We start from the raw sequence: 25,023 nt of genomic DNA, 5'->3' as shown, positions 1-25,023 counted from the left end.
GCTAGTTTTTTTTTGTATTTTTTAGTAGAGATGGGGTTTCACCGTGTTAGCCAGGATGGTCTTGATCTCCTGACCTTGTGATCCGCCCGTCTCGGCCTCCCAAAGTGCTGGGATTACAGGCTTGAGCCACCGCGCCCGGCCATATTTTTGTGTTTTAATTCGAAGGATTTTTATGCGTGTATTTTGAGATTGCATTTTTAAATGTGTGTTTTAGGATATTCGTATCTATTATAATTATTATTATTAGTTTTTAATTACTGAATGCATTTTTGTTTGAAGTCGTTTCCTGGGCTTTCACGCACACGTGACCATAAAGCTGTTCTGATAATTAAATCAGTGCTGTATATTATTATTATTATTGCCACTATTGTTATTATTAATTATCATCCCCGGGGGCAATTTTTCTGGGATTTGAAGGAGGGGCTGAGGCTCTCGCGTGCCCTCTTGTGGCCGCGAGTCGGACTGCAGGTCGCTCACCTCGCCGCCCCTCACCCGCAGGCGTCACCTCCTGTCGCCTCGCCCTCGCCATGCAGACCCCGCAAGCGTCCCCTCCCCGCCCGGCCCTGCTACTTCTGCTGCTGCTACTGGGGGGCGCCCACGGCCTCTTTCCTGAGGAGCCGCCACCGCTCAGCGTGGCCCCCAGGGACTGTGAGTCTGGGGGTATCTTGCGGGGGATGGAGTCCCGTGGGAGTGTCTGGGTTCCCGGTTGGGTCTGCTGCCCCCACTGGGGGACTCAACCAGTTCAGGAGACACCCCTAGAAGGGGCATGACCTTGAGCCGCCCTCTCTTCACCCCCAGCCCTTGCTCACACCCCTCTCCACCCCCTCACTCAGACCTGAACCACTATCCCGTGTTTGTGGGCAGCGGACCCGGACGCCTCGCCCCCGCAGAAGGTGCTGAGGACCTCAACATCCAGCGAGTCCTGCGAGTCAACAGGACGCTGTTCATTGGCGACAGGTATTGCTGGGGACAGCGAGGAGGCCTGTGTGACTGGAGCAGAATGAGCGAAGGGGGGAGAGAGAGGAGGGGAGTGCAGGGAGGGGACGGGACAAATCGTGCAGAGCCTGTTGGGTCATTGGGAGGACTTAGGCTTTGACCCGGAGGAATGTGGGAGCCACGGAGGGTTGTAGGTGGAGGGAGGACTGGACCTGACTCAGGTGCTCACACGCGCCCTCTGGTGGCTGCTTCTGGGAGGGGGCGAGAATGGAAGCCAGGGGACCAGGGTGGAGGGGACTGGGCTTTCCAGGCTGGCTATGTTGAGGCTGGACCAGGTGGAAGCTGTCGTGGGGAGAAGCGAGTGTGAGATTACGGGGCTTCTAGGGATGGGCATCCCAGGAAGGAGAGATGCCGGACAGATCAGATGCTTTGGAGAGAATGAGGAGGATGGAGAAGTGACCACTGGGCTTAACCACACAAGGTCACCAATGATGTTGAGCAGGGCGACTTCCTCGGCATGGGTGTGACCGGGGAGAGACTGGTTGGCGCCTGGGAGGCGCCGAATAGGGCACCTGGCCTAAGGCCATGGGACGAGGTGTTGGGGGCAGCCCGTGGGGCGTGTCGGGCAGGAGGTGGAGGGCAGGGTATGAAGTCCTGCTGGGGACCTTAGGAGGGGTGTGGTCGGCGCTGGAGTTGCTGGTGTCAGAGACGTTGGCATGTGCCTGCGTGCCCCCGTGTGCACGCCACATTGGCAGTGGGAAGGATGGAATGGGAGAGAGCGGTGGAGCCCCCATGTCTCACTAACTATGCCCCTCCCCCAGGGACAACCTCTACAGGGTAGAGCTGGAGCCCCCCACGTCCACGGAGCTGCGGTACCAGAGGGTGAGGAAGGGGTGCAGGTGGGAGTGGAGGGGTAGGGCGGGGGGGCTTGGCACTGCACCGCAGGGCTGGGTGAATTCGGCCCTGCATGACGGGATCACTTAGGGCTGCTGGGACCCGATACCCCCTCACCAGCTCTCTGTCTGCAGAAGCTGACCTGGAGATCGAATCCCAGCGATATAAACGTGTGTCGGATGAAGGGCAAACAGGAGGTGAGTGAGCCCTGATTGGGTCCCGGCCCCCGCAAATCAGCCCTGGCATTACCCATGCCCCGCCCCAATCAGGTCAGGCCACGCCCACTCCGCCAGCCCTGGCCACGCCCCAACCCACCTCCTGTCAGCCCTGGCCACGCCCAACCGCCAGCCCTGGCCACATCCACAAACAACCATGGCCACGGCCACGTCCCCACTCAATTGGTCCTAGCCCGGCCCCCAACCTAGCCACAATTAGCCGTAACCACGCCCCAAATAGTTCTGGCTACGCCCACACCTCTGCCCCAGTCAGTCCTACCACTACCCCCATTCTCGCTCCAACAAGCCCAGGCCATGCTCACACCCCACCCAATCGCTCATACCCCACCCAATCGATCAGGTCCCCATCCCGACCCCTCCCCTATCAGCCCTGCCCGCCCCACCCCGCCCCTGGCCCGCCCCAATAAGCCCAGGCCACACCCACCCCACCAACTCTGGCCATGCTCCCAACCTGGCCCCAATCAGCCATAACCATGCCCACCACGCCCCAGTTAGTTCTGGTCACGCCCATGCCCCACCCCAGTTGGCCCCGACCACACCCAGGGCGGATCCTTCTCCTCCTCCATCCCAGGTTGGGACTCTGCTGTTGCCATGGTTATGCCCACAGTCTGAACATGCTCACAATCCTGGCTTTGCCTGCACTGCTGATACAAAGTGTTACCCTGTCTGGGCCGCACCGTGTCCCCAGCCAGTCCTAGGTTCAGCCCCTGCCTTGACCCCAAGGAGGGCCCCAGACTTGGCCATGCACACCACAGACCGGCCCTCCACCCACAAAGCTCAGGTTCTGGCCACGCCTGTGACCATGAGCACGCCCACATCGCGCTCCCCACTTCCTCCTGTCCCCACCCCAGGGCGAGTGTCGAAACTTTGTAAAGGTGCTGCTCCTTCGGGACGAGTCCACGCTCTTTGTGTGCGGTTCCAACGCCTTCAACCCGGTGTGCGCCAACTACAGCGTGAGTCTTAAGACTCCCTGCACCCCAGGTCCAACCTCCAGGCCTCTGCTCGCCCGACCTCTGCTGGCCATGACTTTTCCCCAGGCCATGTCACCTCCTCCAGGAAGCCTTCCTGGATATACTCTCCCTGCCTCCTGCCCCTGAGCTCAAGAGGAGTCACTGCTGTCCAAACAAGGCCTGTACAGGGTGCCAGGGAAGCCATAGCTACTTAGACAATGAGCCAGTTGCAGGTCTAACTAGAGATCGACTCTTAAACCCATTTACAGATCAGTAAACTGAGGCCCTGAGAGATTAAGTGAGTGGCCAAGGTCACACAGTAATCCATGGTGGACCAGGATTCCCCCTAGAGTGGGGGGCTGAGGGAGCCAGGGGCTGCTAGGCGGGGTCAGGAGATCTGTCACTCAGCCCCCATGGTCCCTGCAGATAGACACCCTGCAGCCCGTGGGAGACAGCATCAGTGGTATGGCCCGCTGCCCGTACGACCCCAAGCACGCCAATGTTGCCCTCTTCTCTGGTAAGTACCCCCCCAACCTCCATCTGATCAGCCCCAGCCAGAGGCAAGACCTAGCGTTTTCTACTCCAGCGTCTGGGTCATTTAGAAGGCAGCTGGATGGCCACTCATCCCAGCTGTGACGTGGGCAGACTCTTAGCCCAGGTTTGGGGCTCAGCTGGGATTGAGGCTCAGCAGGGCTTGGGGCTTAGCCAGGGTCAGGGGCTCAGTTAAGGTCAGGGCTTGGATGGAGGTGGGGCTGGGATGGGATCAGGGCTCAGCCTGGAGACAGGGGCTCCCCTAGGCTCAGGGTTCAGTCTCAGAAAATTGAGTTTCGACCCACCCAGCCCCTGGCCTCTGCGGTCTCATCTCTTGCCTGCCTTCCCCACCCACCCCATCCAGACGGGATGCTCTTCACAGCTACTGTTACCGACTTCCTAGCCATTGACGCTGTCATCTACCGCAGCCTCGGGGACAGGCCCACCCTGCGCACCGTGAAACACGACTCCAAGTGGTTCAAAGGTGAGACCAGGAAGAGCAGTGGGCCCAGACCTGGCAGGGCCCAGAACCTGACGTTTATCAAGTCCCCCCACCAGAATAAGAGTCCCAGAGGAGCTTGGTGGGAGGATTTCCACCACATCTTTGGAATCTGTTGGCCTTTTTGAAGGCTGGAAAGCTAGAGGAACAAGTTTAGTTGGATCTAAAGTAGAATCTGCTGGAAGTGGGTGGCTTAGAAGCCCAAAATGGAACCACAGAAAAGATACAGCAAGACTCAGCTCTTCAACGCATGAGGGAGGAAGATAACAAAAAATAGTTGATGTTGCCATTTGCAGCAAGAGACACAGCGATTTTAGGCTCTTCTGACCTCCCTTCCCCTGCAAAAAACCAAACTTTGAGTCTGTTTCATTTTGCCTGGGTAACCAGCCTAGGTCCCCCCTTCACCATAAAAGCCAGTGAGTTCTTAGCCCCAGAAATCCCCTTTGTCATGTCAGGGGCTGAGTTCTGACCCCTCCTCTCCTGCAGAGCCTTACTTTGTCCATGCGGTGGAGTGGGGCAGCCATGTCTACTTCTTCTTCCGGGAGATCGCGATGGAGTTTAACTACCTGGAGAAGGTGAGGCCAGTGCAGTGGGGCATGGAGTTGAGAGGCTGTGATCATGCAAAGTAGAGGGGGCAGAGGTGGATCCATGAATGCCTACATGGGGCAAGAGGGTCCTGCCCTCCATTTCTGGTTCCCAGGGCCTCCCTTCCAGCCATGATCAGGCCCCGAGCCTGAAGGCATCTGCAGAGCAGCCGTGGAGCACTCAGTCCTGACGACGGACATGAGTTGGAAGTCAGATACACCTGGTGCCGTTGCTGTTCACCTGTCCACCCACCCAGCCACAATCACTTATCCATCCTTCATCCCCTGTCCATCCGTCTACCTGCTCACCCTCCCACTTACCCATCTGCCTGTTTTTCAGCCCACCCACACTTTCATGAATCCATTAATCCATCTACTCATCCACCCACTACCCATCCATCCATCCATGCACTTATCCATCTGTCCACGCATCCATCCACCCATCAGTTCATCCAACCACCCTTCCATCCTATCCGTCCATGAGTCCATCCCTCAGTCCGTCCATCTAGCCATCATCTATCCATCCATCTGCCAATCCATTCATCCATCCGTCCATCCCATCCACCCATCCATGCACCCACCCATCCATCCAATTATCTACCCATCCATCCATCCATCCATCCCTCCATCCCTCCCTCCCATCCATCCGCCAATCCATCCACCCATCCATTCATCCATCTACCTGTCCAGCCACTCATCCATCCATCATTCATCTATCCATCCATCTGCCAATCCATCCACCCATCCATTCGTCCATCCACCCTTCCATCCCATGCATCGATCCATCTCATCCACCACTCATCATCTATGCACCCACTTATCTATCCATCCATTTATCTGCCCATCTACCCACACACCCATCCATCCATCTATCCATCCATCCATCCATCCATCCATCCATCCACCCATCCATCCACTCACCCATCCAACCATCCACCCACCCAACTCACCAGTCCATCCATCCATCCACTCACCCATCCAACCATCCACCCACCCAACTCATCCATCCATCCATCCATCCATCCACTCATCCACTCACCCATCCAACCATCCACCCACCCAACTCACCAATCCATCCATCCATCCATCCATCCATCCACTCACCCATCCAACCATCCACCCACCCAACTCATCCATCCATCCATCCATCCCATTCATCTGCCAGTCCATCCACCCATCCATTCATCCATCTACCTATCCAACCACCCATCCATCCATCCATCATTCATCTGTCCATCTATCTGCCAATCTATCCACCCATCCATTCACCCTTCCATCCCATCCATCCATCCACCCACTCACCCATCCATCCACCCACTCACCCATCCTACCATCCACCCACCCAACTCACCAATCCATCCATCCACCCAACCATCATCCACTCACCCATCCAACCATCCACCCACCCAACTCACCCATTCATCCATCCATCCATCCATCCATCCACACATCCATCCATCCGCCAATCCATCCAGCCATCCATTCATCCATCTACCCTTCCATCCCATCCATCCATCCATCCATCCACACATCCATCCATCCGCCAATCCATCCAGCCATCCATTCATCCATCCACCCTTCCATCCCATCCATCCATCCATCCATCCGTCCACCCACTCACCCATCCATCCATCCATCCACCCACTCACCCATCCTACCATCCACCCACCCAACTCACCAATCCATCCATCCACACATCCATCCATCCGCCAATCCATCCAGCCATCCATTCATCCATCCACCCTTCCATCCCGTCCATCCACCCTTCCATCCCATCCATCCATCTATCTCATCCACCCACTCATCATCTATGCACCCACCCATCTATTCATCCATTTATCTGCCCATCCACCTACACATCCATCCATCCATCCATCATTCATCCATCCATCCATCCACCCATCCATTCATCCATCTACCTATCCAACCACCCATCCATCCATCCATCATTCATCTGTCCATCCATCTGCCAATCCATCCACCATCCATTCATCCATCCACCCTTCCATCCCATGCATCCATCCATCTCATCCACACACTCATCATCTATGCACCCACCCATCTATTCATCCATTTATCTGCCCATCCACCTACACATCCATCCATCCATCCATCATTCATCCATCCATCCATCCACCCATCCATTCATCCATCTACCTATCCAACCACCCATCCATCCATCCATCATTCATCTGTCCATCCATCTGCCAATCCATCCACCATCCATTCATCCATCCACCCTTCCATCCCATGCATCCATCCATCTCATCCACACACTCATCATCTATGCACCCACCCATCTATCCATCCATTTATCTGCCCATTCACCCACACACCCATCCATCCACCCACCCACTCACTGATCCAACCATCCACTCACCCAACTCACCCATCCTTCCTTCCTTCCTTCCTTCCATCCACCCACCCATCCATCCATCCATCCATCCATCCATCCATCCACCCACTTATCCATCCATTCATTCATGCACTTATTCACCTATCCATGCATCCGTCCATCCATTCACCTAGCTTTCTCTCCATCCATCTGTTCATCCATCCACCCACCCATCCATCTACTTATCTGCCAACTGCCTAATTACCTTGTCCTCTGTCATCATCTCCTCCATTATCTATCATCCTTTTTCAGACGTATTCATTTATCCATCCACCCACTCATCCCTCTATTGTAATCATCCATCCATCTATTCATCCACTCATCCATCCATCCAGGCATCCTGTGCTGAAGTGCACAGACTGCCACTAACTACTATTGGGACCTTGGCCAGTCCCTTCCTTTTATCCGTGCCTCTTATCAGTTTCCCCATATGTACGATGGGGGGATATCAGTAGGCAGCCCTCAGAAAGAGTGTAAGAGATGTGAGAATAAAACATTTCTTCACGGAAGCAGTGATGATTACGGTTGTCACTGTTGCTATTATCATCACTGACATTCCCACTGGGGATTTCTGCAAGGGAAGCCGGTGCCCAGAGAGGAACGGTGACTGGCCGGGGTCCCACCAGAGCCAGGGTCAGACTCCTCCATCCCGGCTTGGGTGGTGGGTGGTACAGCCTGTGAGCAGCCCTTCCTGGGACACAGAGCTCAGGCCTCCGTCTGTCCACTGTCACGCCCAGGTGGTGGTGTCCCGCGTGGCCCGAGTGTGCAAGAACGACGTGGGAGGCTCCCCCCGCGTGCTGGAGAAGCAGTGGACGTCCTTCCTGAAGGCGCGGCTCAACTGCTCTGTGCCCGGGGATTCCCACTTCTACTTCAACGTGCTGCAGGCTGTCACAAGCGTGGTCAGCCTCGGGGGCCGGCCCGTGGTCCTGGCTGTGTTTTCCACGCCCAGCAACAGGTCAGCACCCACCAATGGGAGCGAGCTGGGAGCATTTGGTAGGCATGGGTAGAGAGGGCTTGCATTCACTCCTCAGATATGCCCAGGGTCCTAGGTTGGGCACCACTGGATTAGACCCCTGAGAGGCCTCGGCCGCAGGCTGGGGTGAGACAAGCTGACAATGACCCTCTAAGTCCCTTTGGTCAGAACTGGGCCAGAGATATCCTCATCCTCTGCCTTTGGGGAGAGGAGCAGGGAGGGCTTCCTGGAGGAGGGGACATTGGAGCTAGGCTTCAGGTGTGAGATGGAGGAAGAGGGAAGGGTGTTCAAAGTTGGAGAAACAGCACATGCAAAGGTCCTGAGGCTGCAGTGAGTTCGGTATATTTAAGGAATCTCGAGAGGGCCTGTGTGGGAAGGGAACCAGGGGAGAATGGACAACACGAGGGCAGGGAAGTGATAGGATGGATCAGGCAAGGCCTTGTGAGCTGCAGGCAGAAACCTCGGCTTTTTCCTGAGAGCACTGGGAGTCATGGAAGAGTAAAGAGCAAGAGGGATGAGATCAGATTTGCATTTTTGTTTGTTTGTTTGTTTTTGAGACGAGTCTCGCTCTGTCGCCCAGGCTGGAGTGCAGTGGCACTATCTCGGCTCACTGCAACCTCCGCCTCCTGGGTTCAAGCATTTCTCTGCCTCAGCCTCCCAAGTGGCTGGGATTACAGGCACCTACCACCACTCCTGGCTAACTTTTTTTGTATTTTTAGTAGAAATGGCGTTTCACCATCTTGGCCAGGCTGGTCTTGAACTCCTAACCTTGTGATCCACCCGCCTCGGCCTCCCAAAGTGCTGGGATTACAGGCGTGAGCCCCCGCACCCGGCGATTTGGTTTTTTTTTTTTGAGACGGAGTTTCACTCTTGTTGCCCAGGCTGGAGTGCAGTGGTACGATCTTGGCTCACCACAACCTCTGCCTCCCCAGTTCAAGCAATTCTCCTGCTTCAGCCTCCTGAGTAGCTGGGATTACTGGCGCATGCCACCATGCCCGGCTTATTTTGTATTCTTAGTAGAGACGGGGTTTCTCCACTTTGGTCAGGCTGGTCTCAAACTCCTGACCTCGTGATCCACCCTCCATGACCTCCCAAAGTGCTGGAATTACAGACGTGGGCCACTGTACCCGGCCCAGATTTTCGTTTTTAAAAAGCCTGCTTGTGGGCCAGGCACAGTGGCTCATGCCTGTAATCCCAGCACTTTGAGAGGCTGAGGAGGGCAGATCACTTGAGGTCAGGAGTTTGAAACCAGCCTGGCCAACATGGTGAAACCCCGTCTCTACTAAAAATACAAAAATTGGCTGGGTGTGGTGGCAGGCACCTGTAATTCCAGCTACTTGGGAGGCTGAGGCAGGAGAATTGCTTGAAGCCGGGTGGTGTAGGTTACAGTGACCCGAGATCACACCACTGCACTCCAGCCTGGGCGACAGAGCAAGACTGGGTCTCAAAAAAAGAAAAAGCTTGCTGGGGAATGGGTTCTAACAGTGGCAGTGGGGAGGCAGGACATCCAATGAAACAGGGATGGGGGCCTGGACAGGGGGCGGCCTCGTAGACCCTGAACTGTGGTCCAATCTGAGATGTTACTTAGACCCTGAACTGTGGTCCAATCTGAGATGTTACTTAGACCCTGAACTGTGGTCCAATCATCTGAGATGTTACTTAGACCCTGAACTGTGGTCCAATCATCTGAGATGTTACTTAGGAGGAACGGCTGCATTTGACAGATGCGGGAGGGACACGGGATCTCTCTGGCGCAGGAAGACCGAAGATTCGCTGGATCCTGCAGACAGAGGCTCCTGCATGTGATTGTCTGAGATGGGGCCTCCCACTGGGCTCACCAAATTCTTTCATCCCAACCCCTCAGCATCCCTGGCTCGGCTGTCTGCGCCTTTGACATGACACAGGTGGCGGCTGTGTTTGAAGGCCGCTTCCGAGAGCAGAAGTCCCCCGAGTCCATCTGGACGCCGGTGCCGGAGGATCAGGTGCCTCGACCCCGGTGAGAATCCCCCCCATCCTGAGTCACGTGCCCAGATGAGGTCCTGATCCCCAGGGCCGGGGACTGAGGCTTCCAGGTGGTTATTTAGCTGATGCTGAGTTCAGCTGTACCCATTATGCAAATAGGAAAAACTGAGGCTGGGCGCGGTGGCTCACGCCTGTAATCCCAGCACTCTGGGAGGCTGAGGTGGGCGGATCACCTGAGGTTAAGGGTTTCAGACCAGCCTGACCAACGTGGCGAAACCCTGTCTATACTAAAAATACAAAAATTAGCTGGGCGTGGTGGCACTATGCCTGTAATGCCAGCCACTCGGGTGGCTGAGGAGGAGAATCGCTTGAACCCAGGAGGTGGAGGTTGCAGTGAGCCAAAGCACTCCAGCCTGGGCGACAGATTGAGATTCCGTCTCAAAAAAAAAAAAAGAAAAAAAAACTGAGGGCCGTTGGGCAAAGCAATGGGTACCCCTGGTGAACCAGTCCCCTTTATGAGGACCTTTGCGTTCTTCCTGACCACACCCTTTGCCACCCCCAGGCCTGGGTGCTGCGCAGCCCCCGGGATGCAGTACAATGCCTCCAGCGCCCTGCCGGACGACATCCTAAACTTTGTCAAGACCCACCCTCTGATGGACGAGGCGGTGCCCTCGCTGGGCCACGCGCCCTGGATCGTGCGGACCCTGATGAGGTCAGTCCTGGAGGGGCACGGCGTGGCGAGGGGAGAGAGGATGCAGATGCTCAACACAGCTGAGCCCATGGCTGCCGGCGCTGCCCAGAGAGCTGGAGACAGAGACACAGACAGAGAGGGAAAGATGGAGAGACACTAGGAGAGAGATAGAGAATAAAGAGATAGAGAGGCATCAAGAGGTGACAGGCAGGGTGCCAGGCACAGTGGCTCATGCTTGTAATCCCAGCACTTTGGGAGGCCGAGGCGGCCAGATCACCTAAGGCCAGGAGTTTGAGACCACCCTGGCCAACATGGAGAAACCTCGTCTCTACTTAAAATACAAAAATTAGCCGGGCGTGGTGGCAGGTGCCTGTAGTCCCAGCTACTCGGGAGGCCGAGGCAGGAGAATCACTTGAACCCAGTGAGCCAAGATCATGCCACTGCACTCCAACCTTGGGCCAGCGGGAGACTACGTCTCAAAAAAAAAAAAAAAAAAGAGGTAGACAGACAGACAGACAGACAGACACACACTAGGAGAACAAAGGAGGAGAGAGACAGAGACAAGGAGAGAGATAATCAGAGACAGACACCCAAAGAGACAGACAGGGAAGAGACACAGAGAAAGAGACTAAAAGGTACACAGACACACATACACATCAGGAGAAAGGGGGGCCGGGCACAGTGGCCCACGCCTGTAATCCCAGCACTTTGGGAGGCCGAGGTGGGAGGATCACTTGAGGTCAGGAGTTTGAAACCAGCCTGGCCAAATGGTGAAACCCCGTCTCTACTAAAAATACAAAAATAATCAGCTGGGCGTGGTGGCGGGCGCCTGTAGTCCCAGCTACTTGGGAGGCTGAGGCGGGAGAATCGCTTGAACCCAGGAGGCAGAGGATGCAGTGAGCCGAGATCGCGTCACTGCACTACAGCCTGGGCGACAGAGCGAGACTCTGTCTCAAGAAAACAAAACAAGGCCGGGCGCGGTGGCTCAAGCCTGTAATCCCAGCACTTTGGGAGGCCGAGATGGGCGGATCACGAGGTCAGGAGATCGAGACCATCCTGGCTAACACGGTAAAACCCCGTCTCTACTAAAAATACAAGAAAATTAGCCGGGCGAGGTGGCGGGCGCCTGTAGTCCCAGCTACTTGGGAGGCTGAGGCAGGAGAATGGCATGAACCCGACGGGGCGGAGCTTGCAGTGAGCCGAGATCGCGCCACTGCACTCCAGCCTGGGGCACAGAGCAAGACTCCGTCTCAAAAACAAAACAAAACAAAACAAAAATTGGCCAGGCGTGATGGCACGCACCTATAGTCCCCGCTACTCAGGAGGCTGACGTAAGAGAATCGCTTGAACCTGGGAGGCGGAGGTTGCAGTGAGCTGAGATTGTGCCACTGCACTCCAGCCTGGGCGACAGAACGAGACTCTGTCTCAACAAAAGCGACAAGGCCAAGTAGAGTCTGGTTTGGGGTTATGTTTCTGGCGAGTGTGCCCACGTGCCTGTGTGATCACCCATGTCTCCGGCATCCATGCACACACGCATTTGTTGCTGTCACGTGATGTGTCACTGTGTGCACCCGTGTAACCATGCCCATGCCCGTGTTGGTGGCAGGTGGTGGCTGGAGGACCCCTGGGGGATATGGGGCCAGCCTGACCCTCCCCTGCCCTGTCCCCCAGGCACCAGCTGACTCGAGTGGCTGTGGACGTGGGAGCCGGCCCCTGGGGCAACCAGACTGTTGTCTTCCTGGGTTCTGAGGCAGGGACCGTCCTCAAGTTCCTCGTCCGGCCCAACGCCAGTACCTCAGGGACATCTGGGCTCAGTGTCTTCCTGGAAGAGTTTGAGACCTACCGGCCAGACAGGTGGGTCCAGGCAAAGATGGGGAGGGGTCGCCAGCAGGAGGGGAGATGGGCTGAGTTGCCCTCAGCCTCACCACTCTGCTTGTCCCCAGGTGTGGACGGCCGGGCGGTGGCGAGACAGGGCAGCGGCTGCTGAGCTTGGAGCTGGACGCAGCTTCAGGGGGCCTGCTGGCTGCCTTCCCCCGCTGCGTGGTCCGAGTGCCCGTGGCTCGCTGCCAGCAGTACTCTGGGTGTATGAAGTGAGTGTCTACCCCAGGCCCGCCATGGGCAGGAAATGAGGGAGGATGGGCACAGGGAGGGAGAGCTGGGTTCCAATCAACAGCCCAACAACATCCTAGTCATTGAGCTGGGCAGAGGGCACGGCCCATGCAAGGCCCAGGGGCAGGACCACGCCTGGTGTGTTGGAAGAACAGTGAGGTGGCCGGTGTGGCTGCAGCAGAATGAGCAAGGGGGAGAGAGGGAGGAGGGGAGGACGGGGAGGGGATGGGAGGGGACGGGGCGGTTTGTGCAGAGCTTTGTGGGCCTCAGGGAGGACTTGGGCTTTGACCTCGAGGGAGGTGGGAGCCATGTAGGGTTGCAGGCAGAGGAGGGACTGGCCGTGACTCCGGTGCTTACAGGTGCCCTCTGGTGGCTGCTCCAGGAGGAGACTGCTGGGGAAGGAGAACCAGGGACCACGGCGGAGGCTGTTTCCCTGTCTCTAAAATGGGAGGAAAGCTAGGATGCATGCCAGTGCTGGCGCACGCCTGGGCTCCGTGTGAGCCGTCAGTGCAGAGGACCCTGCCTCCTGCCCACCGTTATCGCCACGATGACCCAGTGGCTCCAAGTCCAAGGGCACAGCCTCTGGCACGAGGCCTGGCCTCCCATCTCAGCTCTGCCGCTTGGGCAGACTTTACTTTCTGGAGCCTCAGTTCACTTACCTGTAAAATGGGGAGTGAACAGTGTCCTGCACACGGGTTTGTTCTAAGGACTCCAGGAGTTGCTATTAAGAGGAGGGACTGGGCTTCATAGCTCACGCCTGTCGTCCCGGCACTTTGGAAGGCCAAGGCAGGAGGACTGCTGCTTGAGCCCAGGAGTTCGAGACCAGTCTGGGCAACACAGCATAGTGAGACCCTGTCTCTAAAAAAAAAAAAGTCAGCAGGGCGTGGTGGCACACATCTGTGGTCCCAACTACTCAGAAAGCTGAGGCAGGAGGATCACTTGAGCCTGGGAGGTTGAGGCTGCAGTGAACTATGATCATGCCACTGTACTCCAGCCTGAGTGACAGAGCATGACCCTGTCTCTTAAAAAAAAAATTAAATTTTAATTTAAAAAAATTTTTTTTTTTTTTTTTTTTTTTTTTTTTTTTTTGAGACAGAGTCTCGCTCTGTTGCCCAGGCTGGAGTGCAGTGGCCAGATCTCAGCTCACTGCAAGCTCCACCTCCCAGGTTCACGCCATTCTCCTGCCTCAGCCTCCCAAGTAGCTGGGACTACAGGCGCCTGCCACCTCGCCCGGCTAGTTTTTTGTATTTTTTAGTAGAGACGGGGTTTCATCGTGTTAGCCAGGATGGTCTCGATCTCCTGACCTCGTGATCCACCCGTCTCGGCCTCCCAAAGTGCTGGGATTACAGGCTTGAGCCACCGTGCCCGGCCAAAAAAAAATTTTTTTAATTTAAAAATTAAAAAAACGCCAGGCATGGTGGCTCGCACCTGTAATCCCACTACTTTGGGAGTCTGAGGCGGATGGATCACCTGAGGTCAGGAGTTCCAGACCAGCATGGCCAACCTGGTGAAACCCTGACTCTACTAAAAATGCAAAGATTAGCCAGGTATGGTGGTATGTGCCTGTAATCCCTGCTACCTGGGAGGCTGAGGCAGCAGAATTGCTTGAACCTGGGAGGCAGAGGTTGCAGTGAACCAAGATGCTGCCACTACACTCCAGCCTGGGCAACAAGAGTGAAATTCCGTCTCAAAAATAAATAAATAAATAAAATAAAAATAAAGAGGCAGGTGCTTGGAACAGGGCCCACAGGTCACCATCACCATTGAGGCTGTGTGAGTGACTTGGACACTTGTCCCATTCGGTCCCTGGTCTGCTCTAGGAACTGTATCGGCAGTCAGGACCCCTACTGCGGGTGGGCCCCAGATGGCTCCTGCATCTTCCTCAGCCCAGGCACCAGGTACTGTGGGAGAGGGAGGTGGGTGGAGGGTGTGTCAGACCCGCCCATGATCCAGGATCCCCTGGATCTCTGACTGTGAAAGGGGCCTCTGCTGACGGTGCCTCCTCTCCCCATTAGAGCCACCTTTGAGCAGGACGTGTCCGGGGCCAGCACCTCAGGCTTAGGGGACTGCACAGGTGAGTTGGGAGAATGGCAGGCTAAGACCCCCTCCCCCACTACCATGGGGGAGGGGAGGGAGGAGGCTACAGGACCCTCGAATCCTCTGGGAGGTGGGTGGGGAAACTGGACTCCATCAGAGCTTTAGAAAGGCATGGAAAGGTCTTTCTATGCCTTTCTAAAGGTTATTGGGGAGGGAGATAGGGGAAGAACAGAGACCCCAGAAGACAGACACACCAAGAAACAGGCTTTGACAAGGACGAAGAGACAACAGAAGGCAGACAGACAAACTTCAATAGGACAGAAGGGGCCCGGCGGTGGCAACTCCTGCCTATAATCCCAGCATTCTGAGTGGCCAAGACAGGAGGGTCACTTGAGGTCAGGAGTTCGAGACCAGCCTGGGCAACATAGTGAAACCCTGTCTCTAAAACAGAAACCCAAAAATAATCCAGACGTGGCAGTGCATGCCTGTAGTCCCAGCTACTCGGGAGGCTGAGGCAGGAGGATCGCTTGAGCCAGGGAGGTGGAGGCTGCAATGAACTGTGGTCAGGCCACTGCACTCCAGCTTGGGCAACAGAGCAAGAATCTGTCTTTTTTTTTTTTTTTTTTTTTGAGACAGAGTTTTACTCTGTCACCCAGGCTAGAGTACAGTGGTGTGATCTCAGCTCACTGCAACCTCCATCTCCTGGGTTCAGTTGACTTGTTGGCCAGGCTGGTCTCAAACTCCTGACGTCAGGTGATCTGCCCGCCTCAGCCTCCCAAAATGCTGGGATTACAGGTGTGAGCCACCGTGCCTGGCCGAGATCCTGTCTTTAATAAAACAGAGGTATCTGGAGGCAGGGTCGCACTGAGCTGCACCACTGCACTGCAGCCTGGGGGACTCTGTCTCAAAACAAAAACAAAAAAATTTAAAAATAAAACAATTAGGCCAGGTGAGGTGGCTCATGCCTGTAATCCCAGCACTTTGGGAGGCAGAGATGGGCGGATCACGAGATCAGGAGTTTGAGACCAGCCTGGCCAACATGGTGAAACCCTGTCTCTACTAAAAATACAAAAATTAGCTGGGTCCACGTGGTGGCGTGCACCTGTAGTCCCAGCTACTCTAGAGGCTAAGGCAGGAGAATCACTTGAACCTGGGAGGTGGAGGTTGCAAAGAGTCGAGATCACCCCACTGCACTCCAGCCTGGCACACAAAGTAAGACTCCATCTAAAAAAATAATAAAAAGGCCGGGCACAGTGGCTCACGCCTGTAATCCCAGCACTTTGGGAGGCCGAGGTGGGCGGATCATGGGGTCAGGAGATCGAGACCATCTTGGCTAACACGATGAAACCCCATCTCTACTAAAAATACAAAAAATTAGCCTGGTGCGGTGGCGCCTGTGGTCCTAGCTACTCGGGAGGCTGAGGCAGGAGAATGGCGTGAACCCGGGAGGCAGAGCTTGCAGTGAGCTGAGATCGCATCACTGCACTCCAGCCTGGGCAACAGAGCGAGACTCCCTCTCAAAAAAAAATAAATAAATAAATAAAAATAAAAATAAAATAATAATAACAACAAATAAAAATAATGAAAAAGAGGACAGAGGGCCTGAGGAGGTAGGAGAGGTGCCCGGGCCCCCCCTCGGCCCCGCTAACCCCCCTGTGCTCCCCCGCTAGGACTCCTGCGGGCCAGCCTCTCAGAGGACCGCGCGGGGCTGGTGTCGGTGAACCTGCTGGTGACATCGTCGGTGGCGGCCTTCGTGGTGGGAGCCGTGGTGTCCGGCTTCAGCGTGGGCTGGTTCGTGGGCCTCCGTGAGAGGCGGGAGCTGGCCCGGCGCAAGGACAAGGAGGCCATCCTGGCGCACGGGGCGGGCGAGGCGGTGCTGAGCGTCAGCCGCCTGGGCGAGCGCAGGGCGCAGGGTCCCGGGGGCCGGGGCGGAGGCGGCGGCGGCGCCGGGGTTCCCCCCGAGGCCCTGCTGGCGCCCCTGATGCAGAACGGCTGGGCCAAGGCCACGCTGCTGCAGGGCGGGCCCCACGACCTGGACTCGGGGCTGCTGCCCACGCCCGAGCAGACGCCGCTGCCGCAGAAGCGCCTGCCCACCCCGCACCCGCACCCCCACGCCCTGGGCCCCCGCGCCTGGGACCACGGCCACCCCCTGCTCCCCGCCTCCGCTTCGTCCTCCCTCCTACTTCTGGCGCCCTCCCGGGCCCCCGAGCAGCCCTCTGCGCCTGGGGAGCCGACCCCCGACGCCCGCCTCTATGCTGCCCGGCCCGGCCGCGCCTCCCACGGCGACTTCCCGCTCACCCCCCACGCCAGCCCGGACCGCCGGCGGGTGGTGTCGGCGCCCACGGGCCCCTTGGACCCAGCCTCAGCCGCCGATGGCCTCCCGCGGCCCTGGAGCCCGCCCCCGACGGGCAGCCTGCGGAGGCCGCCGGGCCCCCACGCCCCTCCAGCCGCCACCCTGCGCCGCACCCACACGTTCAACAGCGGCGAGGCCCGGCCTGGGGACCGCCACCGCGGCTGCCACGCCCGGCCCGGCACAGACTTGGCCCACCTCCTCCCCTATGGGGGGGCGGACAGGACTGCGCCCCCCGTGCCCTAGGCCAGGGGCCCCCCGATGCCTTGGCAGTGCCAGCCACGGGAACCAGGAGCGAGAGACGGTGCCAGAACGCCGGGGCCCGGGGCAACTCCGAGTGGGTGCTCAAGCCCCCCCCGCGACCCACCCGCGGAGTAGGGGGCCCTCTCCGCCACAAGGAAGCACAACCAGCTCGCCCTCCCCCCACCCGGGGCCGCAGGACGCTGAGACGGTTTGGGGGTGGGTGGGCGGGAGGACTTTGCTATGGATTTGAGGTTGACCTTATGCGCGTAGGTTTTGGTTTCTTTTGCAGTTTTGGTTTCTTTTGCGGTTTTCTAACCAATTGCACAACTCCGTTCTCGGGGTGGCGGCAGGCAGGGGAGGCTTGGACGCCGGTGAGGAATGGGGGGCCACAGCTGCAGACTCAAGCCCTCCCCCACCCCTGGAAAGGTCCCTCCCCGACCCAGGCCCCTGGCGTGTGTGGGTGTGCGTGCGTGTGTGTGCCGTGTTCGTGTGCAAGGGGCCGGGGAGGTGGGCGTGCGTGTGCGTGCCAGCGAGGGCTGCTGTGGGCGTGTGTGTCAGGTGGGCCACGCGTGCAGGGTGTGTGTCCACAAGCGACGATCGTGGTGCCTCCAGCGGCCTGGGCGTTGGCTGAGCCGACGCTGGGGCTTCCAGAAGGCCGGGGGCCTCCGAGGTGCCGGTTAGGAGTTTGAACCCCGCTCTGCAGAGGGAAGCGGGGACAATGCCGGGGTTTCAGGCAGGGGACACAGGGAGGGCCTGTCCAGAAGTCACATCGGCAGCAGCTGTCTAAAGGGCTTGGGGCCTGGGGGACGTTGAAGGTGGGCGGGGCCCCTCTGTAAATACGGCCCCAGGGTGGTGAGAGACTCCCATGCCACCCGTCCCCTTGTGACCTACCCCCTCTGACCTCCAGCTGACCATGCATGCCACGTGGCCGGCTGGGTCCTCCACCCTCTCTGGAGTTTGCCTCCCCCAGCCCCCTCCCCATCAATAAAACTCTGTTTACAACCACCGGCCCCCATGACTCTGGCTCTGCTCTGCCTCCTAGGGGTGGCGTGGGTGGGAGGGCACCCTCAAAAGTCAAGACCAGGCCAGGTGTGGTGGCTCATGGCCTGTAATCCTGGCACTTTGGGAGGCCGAGGTGGGCGGATCACTTGAGGTCAAGAGTTCAAGACCAGCCTGGCCAACATGGCAAAACCCTGTCTCTACTAAAAATACGAAAAAATTAGCCAGGTGTGGTGGTGGGTGCCTGTAATCCCAGCTACTCGGCCGACTGAGGCAGGAGAATCGCTTGAATCTGGGAGTCAGAGGTTTCAGTGAGCTGAGGTCATACCACTGCACTCCAGCCTGGGGTGACAGAGCAAGACTATCTCAAAAAAAGAAAGAAAGAAAGAAGAGGCTGGGTCAAAACAAATCTGGGGAGCTGAGTGTGGGAACGTCTTCATCTGCATAGCAGCCAGTTTCTTTCTTTTTTTTTTTTGAGACGGAGTCTCGGTCTGTCGCCCAGGCTGGAGTGCAGTGGTGTGATCGGCTCACTGCAGCCCCCACATCCCAGGTTCAAGTGATTCTCCTTTCTCAGCCTCTCGAGTAGCTGGGACTACAGGCACCCACCACCATGCCTGGCTAATTTTTGTAATTTTAGTAGAGACGGGGTTTCATCATATTGGTCAGGCTGGTCTTGAACTCCTGACCTCAGGTGATCTGCCCGCCTCGGCCTCCCAAAGTGCTGGGATTACAGGCGTGAGCCACCATGCCCGGCCAGCCTTATGAATTTTGTTTTAAGTGGGACAGGAAGTCACCAGAGAGTTTTAAGCAGGGATGTGATCTGATTTCATTTTAAGGGATCATTTTGTTACTGTGTCACCACATTTCACAAGCCTTCCTTTCTCTCAGCCCATGTTGATTAAGACCTACGAACGGCTGGGCTCTGGGGACAGGGCAAGGTACAAGACAGATTGAGTGCAGTGGCTCACGGCTCAGAGAGACTGAGAGGATTCCTTGAGCCCAGCAGTTCAAGACCAGCCTCCTCCTACAAAAAAAAATTTAGGCCAGGCGCGGTGGCTCAAGCCTGTAATCCCAGCACTTTGGGAGGCCGAGACGGGCAGATCACAAGGTCAGGAGATCGAGACCATCCTGGCTAACACGGCGAAACCCCGTCTCTACTAAAAACACAAAAAATTAGCCGGGCGAGGTGGCGGCGCCTGTGGTCCCAGCTACTCGGGAGGCTGAGGCAGGAGAATGGCGTGAACCCGGGAGGCGGAGCTTGCAGTGAGCTGAGATCTGGCCACTGCACTCCAGCCTGGGCGACAGAGCGAGACTCCGTCTCAAAAAAAAAAAAAAAAAAAAAATTTAAAAATTAGCTGGGCATGGTAGCATGTGCCTGTATTCCCAGCTACTCGGGAGGCTGAAGCAGGAGAATTGCTTGAACCCAGGAGGTGGAGGTTGCAGTGAGCCGAGATCGTGCCACTGCACTCCAGCCTGGGCGACAGTGCAAGACTCGGTCTCAAAAAAAAAGAAAAGAAAAAGTCATAGGTGCAGATAAAGCTGACACATCATACCTAAATATTTAGAACTCAACAAGAATGCAAGCACTCTGTAGCCAAGTCCATGAGATGCAGCCAAAGCTGTTCTCAAAGGGAAATTTGTAGCCTCCAAATGCATTTAATAGGAAATGAGGAGGAATGGAAACAATAGCATGGATGTCAGATTCAGATGAAGAGAAAAAGGGGCAGAAAGAGCCCTCAGAGATCTGAGTTCAGCTTCATAGATGGGGAAACTGAGGCCAAGAACAGTTAAGTCACTTGCCAAAGGTTACAGAGCAAAGCTGTTTATGACAGAGCTGGAATTCAGAACCAGGTTTGGTTCCTCCCAAGCCACTGTCCAAGAACCATAGAGACTTTTGGCTTTACTCACTATTGAATTGTTTTTTTTAAATGACTTCATTTAAAAAAAGCAATATCAACATACCACGAAGTCAAGACAAGAATTTTTTTGTTCTTTTCAGTGAGCTTTCTGGTTGCTCAAGTTTATGGTAAATAACTCCTCTTGCTAAGAGCTGTCGCTATCTCCAGGAATGGTGCCTTGCAAACCTTGATCCTTGAACTCTGGGTTGGGGGAAGTGAGGATGCAACTAGAGAGACTCTTGGATGTCCCCCAAAAATCAGGAAACAAGGAAAGAAAAACCTGGGTTTTAGAAGCAGGGTCAAAAAGAGGTTGAACAGGAAACAATTTCCAGGAAGCAATTTTGTAATCCTGACCCCTCCCCTTTTCCCGCCTGGCTTAGCCTCAGCCCCTGTCAGGAACTGATGGGGGTGGGGACTTTCCCGGGGTTGGTTCCCCAGCCCCCAGTCCAGGCAGGTATAAGGCCACCTCCCCAGGCCAGGACAACCCAGAAGCAAAAGAGAAGAGCTACCATGGCCTCTTGGAGCCGACAGCGACCCGAAAGGTAGGTCCCCACACTACCTGTCCTAGGCAGGTCTGACCCACATTCCAGCTGACCCACTGAAGTCACAGGGAGCAGATACAGACCTGGAGCCTGGGACAGATCAACCTTAACTATGACAGAAAGACTGACACACAAGCCGGGCGCGGTGGCTCAAGCCTGTAATCCCAGCACTTTGGGAGGCCGAGACGGGCGGATCATGAGGTCAGGAGATCGAGACCATCCTGGCTAACCCAGTGAAACTCCGTCTCTACTAAAAAAAAAATACAAAAAACTAGCCGGGCGAGGTGGCGGGTGCCTGTAGTCCCAGCTACTCGGGAGGCTGAGGCAGGAGAATGGCGTGAACCCAGGAGGCGGAGCTTGCAGTGAGCTGAGATCCGGCCACTGCACTCCAGCCTGGGCGACAGAGCGAGACTCCGTCTCAAAAAAAAAAAAAAAAAAAAAAAAAAGACTGACACACACACACAGACACACACACACACACACACACACACACACACACACCTGCAGAAGCCCAGGTGGGCATGGGCAGGATGGAGCCAGGGGAGGCTTTTTGTTAGAGGTCTGGGGCCACAGTGACCAAGGCTGTCTAGATCATGTCTGATGGCTGCTGGGCCAGGGAAGCCCTGGAGACGGAGGGGAAGCCCCAGGCTTCCAAGGGTGCTAAATGTAAACCACCCCTTCCCAAGGCCAAATGCCCACCCTCAGACCGGGCCAAAGCAGGATACACTTTTCATGTTCAGAGGCTGCAGTGAGGTATGATCATACCAATGCCCTCCAGCCTGGGCAACCGAGCAAGACCCTGTCTCAAAAACGTGAACCTGAACATCTGTCTTCCTCCAAGCACCCAACTGGTCAAGGCTGGACAGAAAGACCAGGATCCCAGAGCAGAGAAGTCTTCATGGAAAAGAGGGCATTGGAGCTGGGGCTTTGCAGGATGAATAGGAGTTCACATCAAAACACAGAGCCAGGGAGACAAGGACTGACCCAGAAAACAAGCCAGATCAGAAGAAACTAGCAAGTTGGACTGTGAATAATTAGCAGCTCATGGGGGCTAGGCTGGTGATGGGGAAGTGTATTCATATTATGTGGGAGTTACACCCAGAAACTCAACTTTCCTAGAATTGTAATTCTCCCTGCAACAGGCGCCACTTCTGGCAGCTGTGGGGGGTGAGGGTAGAAGCTGGGAGAGGAGAAGGAAGCAACTGCCCTAGTCCAGGTAAGAGATGAGGCAGCATAGTCCAGGCTGGTAGCCGCAGAGATGGGAAGAAGTGGGCAAATTTGGGGGTGTATTTTCACCTAGCTGAGTGTATTTTCACTGTGGGTTAGTAAGCATCTTCTGTTACCGCCTGCAGCCCAGGGGGCTTTCAACCCCATCTTTCTAGAACCCTGTTCCTGCTGCTGCTATTGGCGGCCTCAGCCTGCGGGGTCACCCTGAGCCCCAAAGACTGCCAGGTGTTCCGCTCAGACCATGGCAGCTCCATCTCCTGCCAACCACCTGCCAAAATCCCCAGCTACCTGCCAGCCGACACTGTGCACCTGGCCGTGGAGTTCTTCAACCTGACCCTCCTGCCAGCCACCCTCCTCCAGGGCGCCTCTAAGCTCCAAGAATTGCACCTCTCCAGCAACAGGCTGGAAAGCCTCTCACCCGAGTTCCTGCGGCCAGTGCCGCAGCTGAGGGTGCTGGATCTAACTCGAAACTCCCTGACCGGGCTGCCCCCAGGCCTCTTCCAGGCCTCAGCCACCCTGGACACCCTGGTGTTGAAAGAAAACCAGCTGGAGGTCCTGGAGGCCTCGTGGCTGCACGGTCTGAAAGCCCTGAGGCATCTGGACCTGTCTGGGAACTGCCTCCGGAAACTGCCCCCTGGGCTGCTGGCCAACTTCACCCTCCTGCGCACCCTTGACCTTGCGGAGAACCAGTTGGAGACCTTGCCCCCTGACCTTCTGCAGGGTCCGCTGCAGTTAGAACGGCTACATCTAGAAGGCAACAAATTGCAAGAACTGGGAAAGGATCTCCTCGTGCCGCAGCCAGACCTGCGCTACCTTTTCCTGAACGGCAACAAGCTGGCCAGGGTGGCAGCCGGTGCCTTCCAGGGCCTGCGGCAGCTGGACATGCTGGACCTCTCCAATAACTCGCTGGCCAGTGTGCCCGAGGGGCTCTGGACATCCCTAGGGCAGCCAAACCGGGACATGCGGGATGGCTTTGACATCTCCAACAACCCCTGGATCTGTGACCAGAACCTGAGCGACCTCTATCGTTGGCTTCAGGCCCAAAAAGACAAGATGTTTTCCCAGAATGACACGCGCTGTGCTGGGCCTGAAGCCATGAAGGGCCAGATGCTCCTGGCAGTGGCCGAGTCCCAGTGAGACCTGGGGCTGGGGTTGAGGGTGGGGGGTCTGGTAGAACACTGCAACCTACTTAGCAAATAATCCTGCCTTTGGCCAGGTGCGGTGGCTCACGCCTGTAATCCCAGCACTTCGGGAGGCCAAGGCGGGCGGATCACGAGGTCAAGAGATTGAGACCATCCTGGCTAACACGGTGAAACCCCATCTCTACTAAAAATACAAAAAAAATTAGCCAGATGTGGTGGCGGGCACCTGTAGTCTCAGCTACTCGGGAGGCTGAGGCAGGAGAATGGCGTGAACCGGGGAGGCGGAGCTTGCAGCGAGCAGAGATTGCGCCACTGCACTCAAGCCTGGGCAACAGAGCGAGATTCCGTCTCAAAAATAAAAAATAAAAATAAAAAACAAATAATCCTGCCTTTTACAGGTGAGACTCAGGGCTGTCCATTATGGCTGGGACCCCGTTTCACCCACGCATGCTTCTAAAACACACGATGGACTTTCCTGACCCGTGCCCAAGATGTGCCCTCTCTCTGGAATGCCGTTCCCCGTTTCCCAGATCTCTTGATCTCTGGGTTCTCCCAGCCCCCTTGTCCTTCCCTCCGGCTGAGCCCTGGCCACACTGGGCCTGCCTTTCTCTGACTCTGTCTTCCCCAAGTCAGGGGGCTCTCTGAGTGCAGGGTCTGGTGCTGAGTCCCACTTAGCTTGGGGTCAGACCCAAGGGGTTTAATAAATAACTCTTGAAAACTGGATAGGATGAATTGGCTTTTGTTGTGTTCCTAGCATCTTCTCAAATCAACTTCCTAGGACTCCAGGGTGCAGGAGGAAAAGAGGCATGGCCCAGGCCCTGGGGTGTGGGAGGCGGTCTCCCTAGGGGGTGACAGTTGGGATCAAAGACCTGTGACTTTTCCTCTCCCTTCCCCCATCCTGGGACCTAACTGGAAATAAAACCTTGACCGTTGCCCGGGTGTCATTTTACCAGTGGATTTCTGCCAGGGCTTGTGTCCTAGGAGAAGGTTTAAGTTAAACCAGATTGCCCAGGTCTCCAAACAATTTGTCATGCCGGCCTGAGATCATCTAAGGGGGCACCTGCTCCGTGCAAGGTTGCAGGGGCGGGATGGGGCTGAAGGGATGGGCGGGGTCCCAGGCCCACCTGCTTATATGGCATTGACCATGTGGGGGCTATAGTCAGATTTGGGAGACCCTGGGGATTGGGGATATGTCCAGTTTTCGCAGCTCCCTAAAAAATGGACGTACACCCTGGTGCCATGGCTCACACATGTAATCCCTTTGGGATTACAGCACTTTGAGAGGCTGAGGCAGGCAGATCACCCAAGGTCAGGAGTTCGATACCAGCCTGGCCAACATGGCAAAACCCCGTCTCTACTAAAATACAAAATACAAAAATTTAGCCAGGCATAATGGCATGTGCCTGTCATACCAGCTACTCGGGAGGGTCAGGCACGAGAATCGCTCGAACCTGGGAGGTGGAGGTTACAGTGAGCCAAGATCGTGCCACTGCACTCCAGTCTGGGTGACAGAGTGAAACTGTGTCTCTAAATAAGTACATAAATAAATAGACCATGCCTACATCTGTGGTCATTCCAGGCACGGCAATGAACAGGCAGGGTTCTGGGGTCCAGCAGGGCTAGGTTTGAATAGGATCCCTGGCCGGGCGTGGTGACTCATGCCTGTAATCCTAGCACTTTGGGAGGCCAAGACGGGTGAATCATGAAGTCAGGAGTTCAAGACCAGCCTGACCCATATGGCGAAACCCCATGTCTACTAAAAATACAAAAATTAGCTAGGTATGGTGGCAGGCGCCTGTAATCCCAGCTACTCGGGAGGCTGAGG

General features: G+C 56.2%; 2 protein-coding genes and 1 long non-coding RNA gene across 6 annotated transcripts in view; 2 read left to right on the top strand and 1 right to left on the bottom strand.

Annotated features, from left to right (window-relative positions):
• The window catches only part of SEMA6B (semaphorin 6B), a 41,556-nt gene extending 23,156 nt beyond the window's left edge, over positions 1–18,400 (top strand). For both annotated transcript variants that reach the window (XM_028838633.2, XM_028838632.2), the window contains exons 2-17: positions 499–648; positions 834–957; positions 1,758–1,818; positions 1,965–2,027; positions 2,918–3,019; positions 3,443–3,533; positions 3,912–4,031; positions 4,533–4,621; positions 7,763–7,980; positions 9,863–9,994; positions 10,523–10,672; positions 12,323–12,505; positions 12,595–12,741; positions 14,581–14,658; positions 14,776–14,834; positions 16,468–18,400. In XM_028838633.2, the coding sequence (XP_028694466.2) occupies positions 528–648; positions 834–957; positions 1,758–1,818; positions 1,965–2,027; positions 2,918–3,019; positions 3,443–3,533; positions 3,912–4,031; positions 4,533–4,621; positions 7,763–7,980; positions 9,863–9,994; positions 10,523–10,672; positions 12,323–12,505; positions 12,595–12,741; positions 14,581–14,658; positions 14,776–14,834; positions 16,468–17,393 (2,664 nt within the window). In that variant the 5' untranslated portion in view covers positions 499–527 and the 3' untranslated portion in view covers positions 17,394–18,400. The remainder of the gene's footprint in view (positions 1–498; positions 649–833; positions 958–1,757; positions 1,819–1,964; positions 2,028–2,917; positions 3,020–3,442; positions 3,534–3,911; positions 4,032–4,532; positions 4,622–7,762; positions 7,981–9,862; positions 9,995–10,522; positions 10,673–12,322; positions 12,506–12,594; positions 12,742–14,580; positions 14,659–14,775; positions 14,835–16,467) is intronic.
• Positions 18,401–20,632: 2,232 nt separating this feature from the next.
• On the top strand, positions 20,633–23,921 carry LRG1 (leucine rich alpha-2-glycoprotein 1). 3 transcript variants are annotated; one of them, XM_077979513.1, is made up of 3 exons: positions 20,633–20,829; positions 22,212–23,189; positions 23,273–23,921. In XM_077979513.1, the coding sequence occupies exons 1-3, from the start codon at positions 20,690–20,692 to the stop codon at positions 23,292–23,294; spliced, it is 1,140 nt and encodes a 379-aa protein (XP_077835639.1). In that variant the 5' UTR covers positions 20,633–20,689; the 3' UTR covers positions 23,295–23,921. The 3 variants fall into 3 exon arrangements, with proteins under 3 accessions (XP_077835639.1, XP_077835638.1, XP_001082565.4); XM_077979512.1 differs by having other exon boundaries at positions 22,182–23,189; XM_001082565.5 differs by having other exon boundaries at positions 22,182–23,299.
• Positions 20,775–24,130, bottom strand: LOC144337010 (uncharacterized). Its single transcript, XR_013409601.1, has 2 exons — positions 21,291–24,130; positions 20,775–20,953 (listed from the first exon to the last, which is right to left on the bottom strand). It is a non-coding gene; the product is annotated as an uncharacterized LOC144337010 (long non-coding RNA).
• Positions 24,131–25,023: the final 893 nt, after the last annotated feature.

The sequence above is a fragment of the Macaca mulatta genome, chromosome 19 (assembly GCF_049350105.2).
Source record: "Macaca mulatta isolate MMU2019108-1 chromosome 19, T2T-MMU8v2.0, whole genome shotgun sequence".
Taxonomy (NCBI): domain Eukaryota; kingdom Metazoa; phylum Chordata; class Mammalia; order Primates; family Cercopithecidae; genus Macaca; species Macaca mulatta.
The sequence above is the reverse complement of the archived record's forward strand: the minus strand, read 5'-3'. Positions and strand labels throughout refer to the sequence as shown.

Coding starts and splice junctions, on each gene's coding strand:
- LRG1 (XM_077979512.1), top strand. CDS start 20,690: ATGGGGGTGGGGACTTTCCCGGGGTTGGTTCCCCAGCCCCCAGTCCAG. Junction 20,830..22,181: donor AGCCGACAGCGACCCGAAAG/GTAGGTCCCCAC, acceptor TACCGCCTGCAG/CCCAGGGGGCTTTCAACCCC. Junction 23,190..23,272: donor CTGGCAGTGGCCGAGTCCCA/GTGAGACCTGGG, acceptor GCCTTTGGCCAG/GTGCGGTGGCTCACGCCTGT.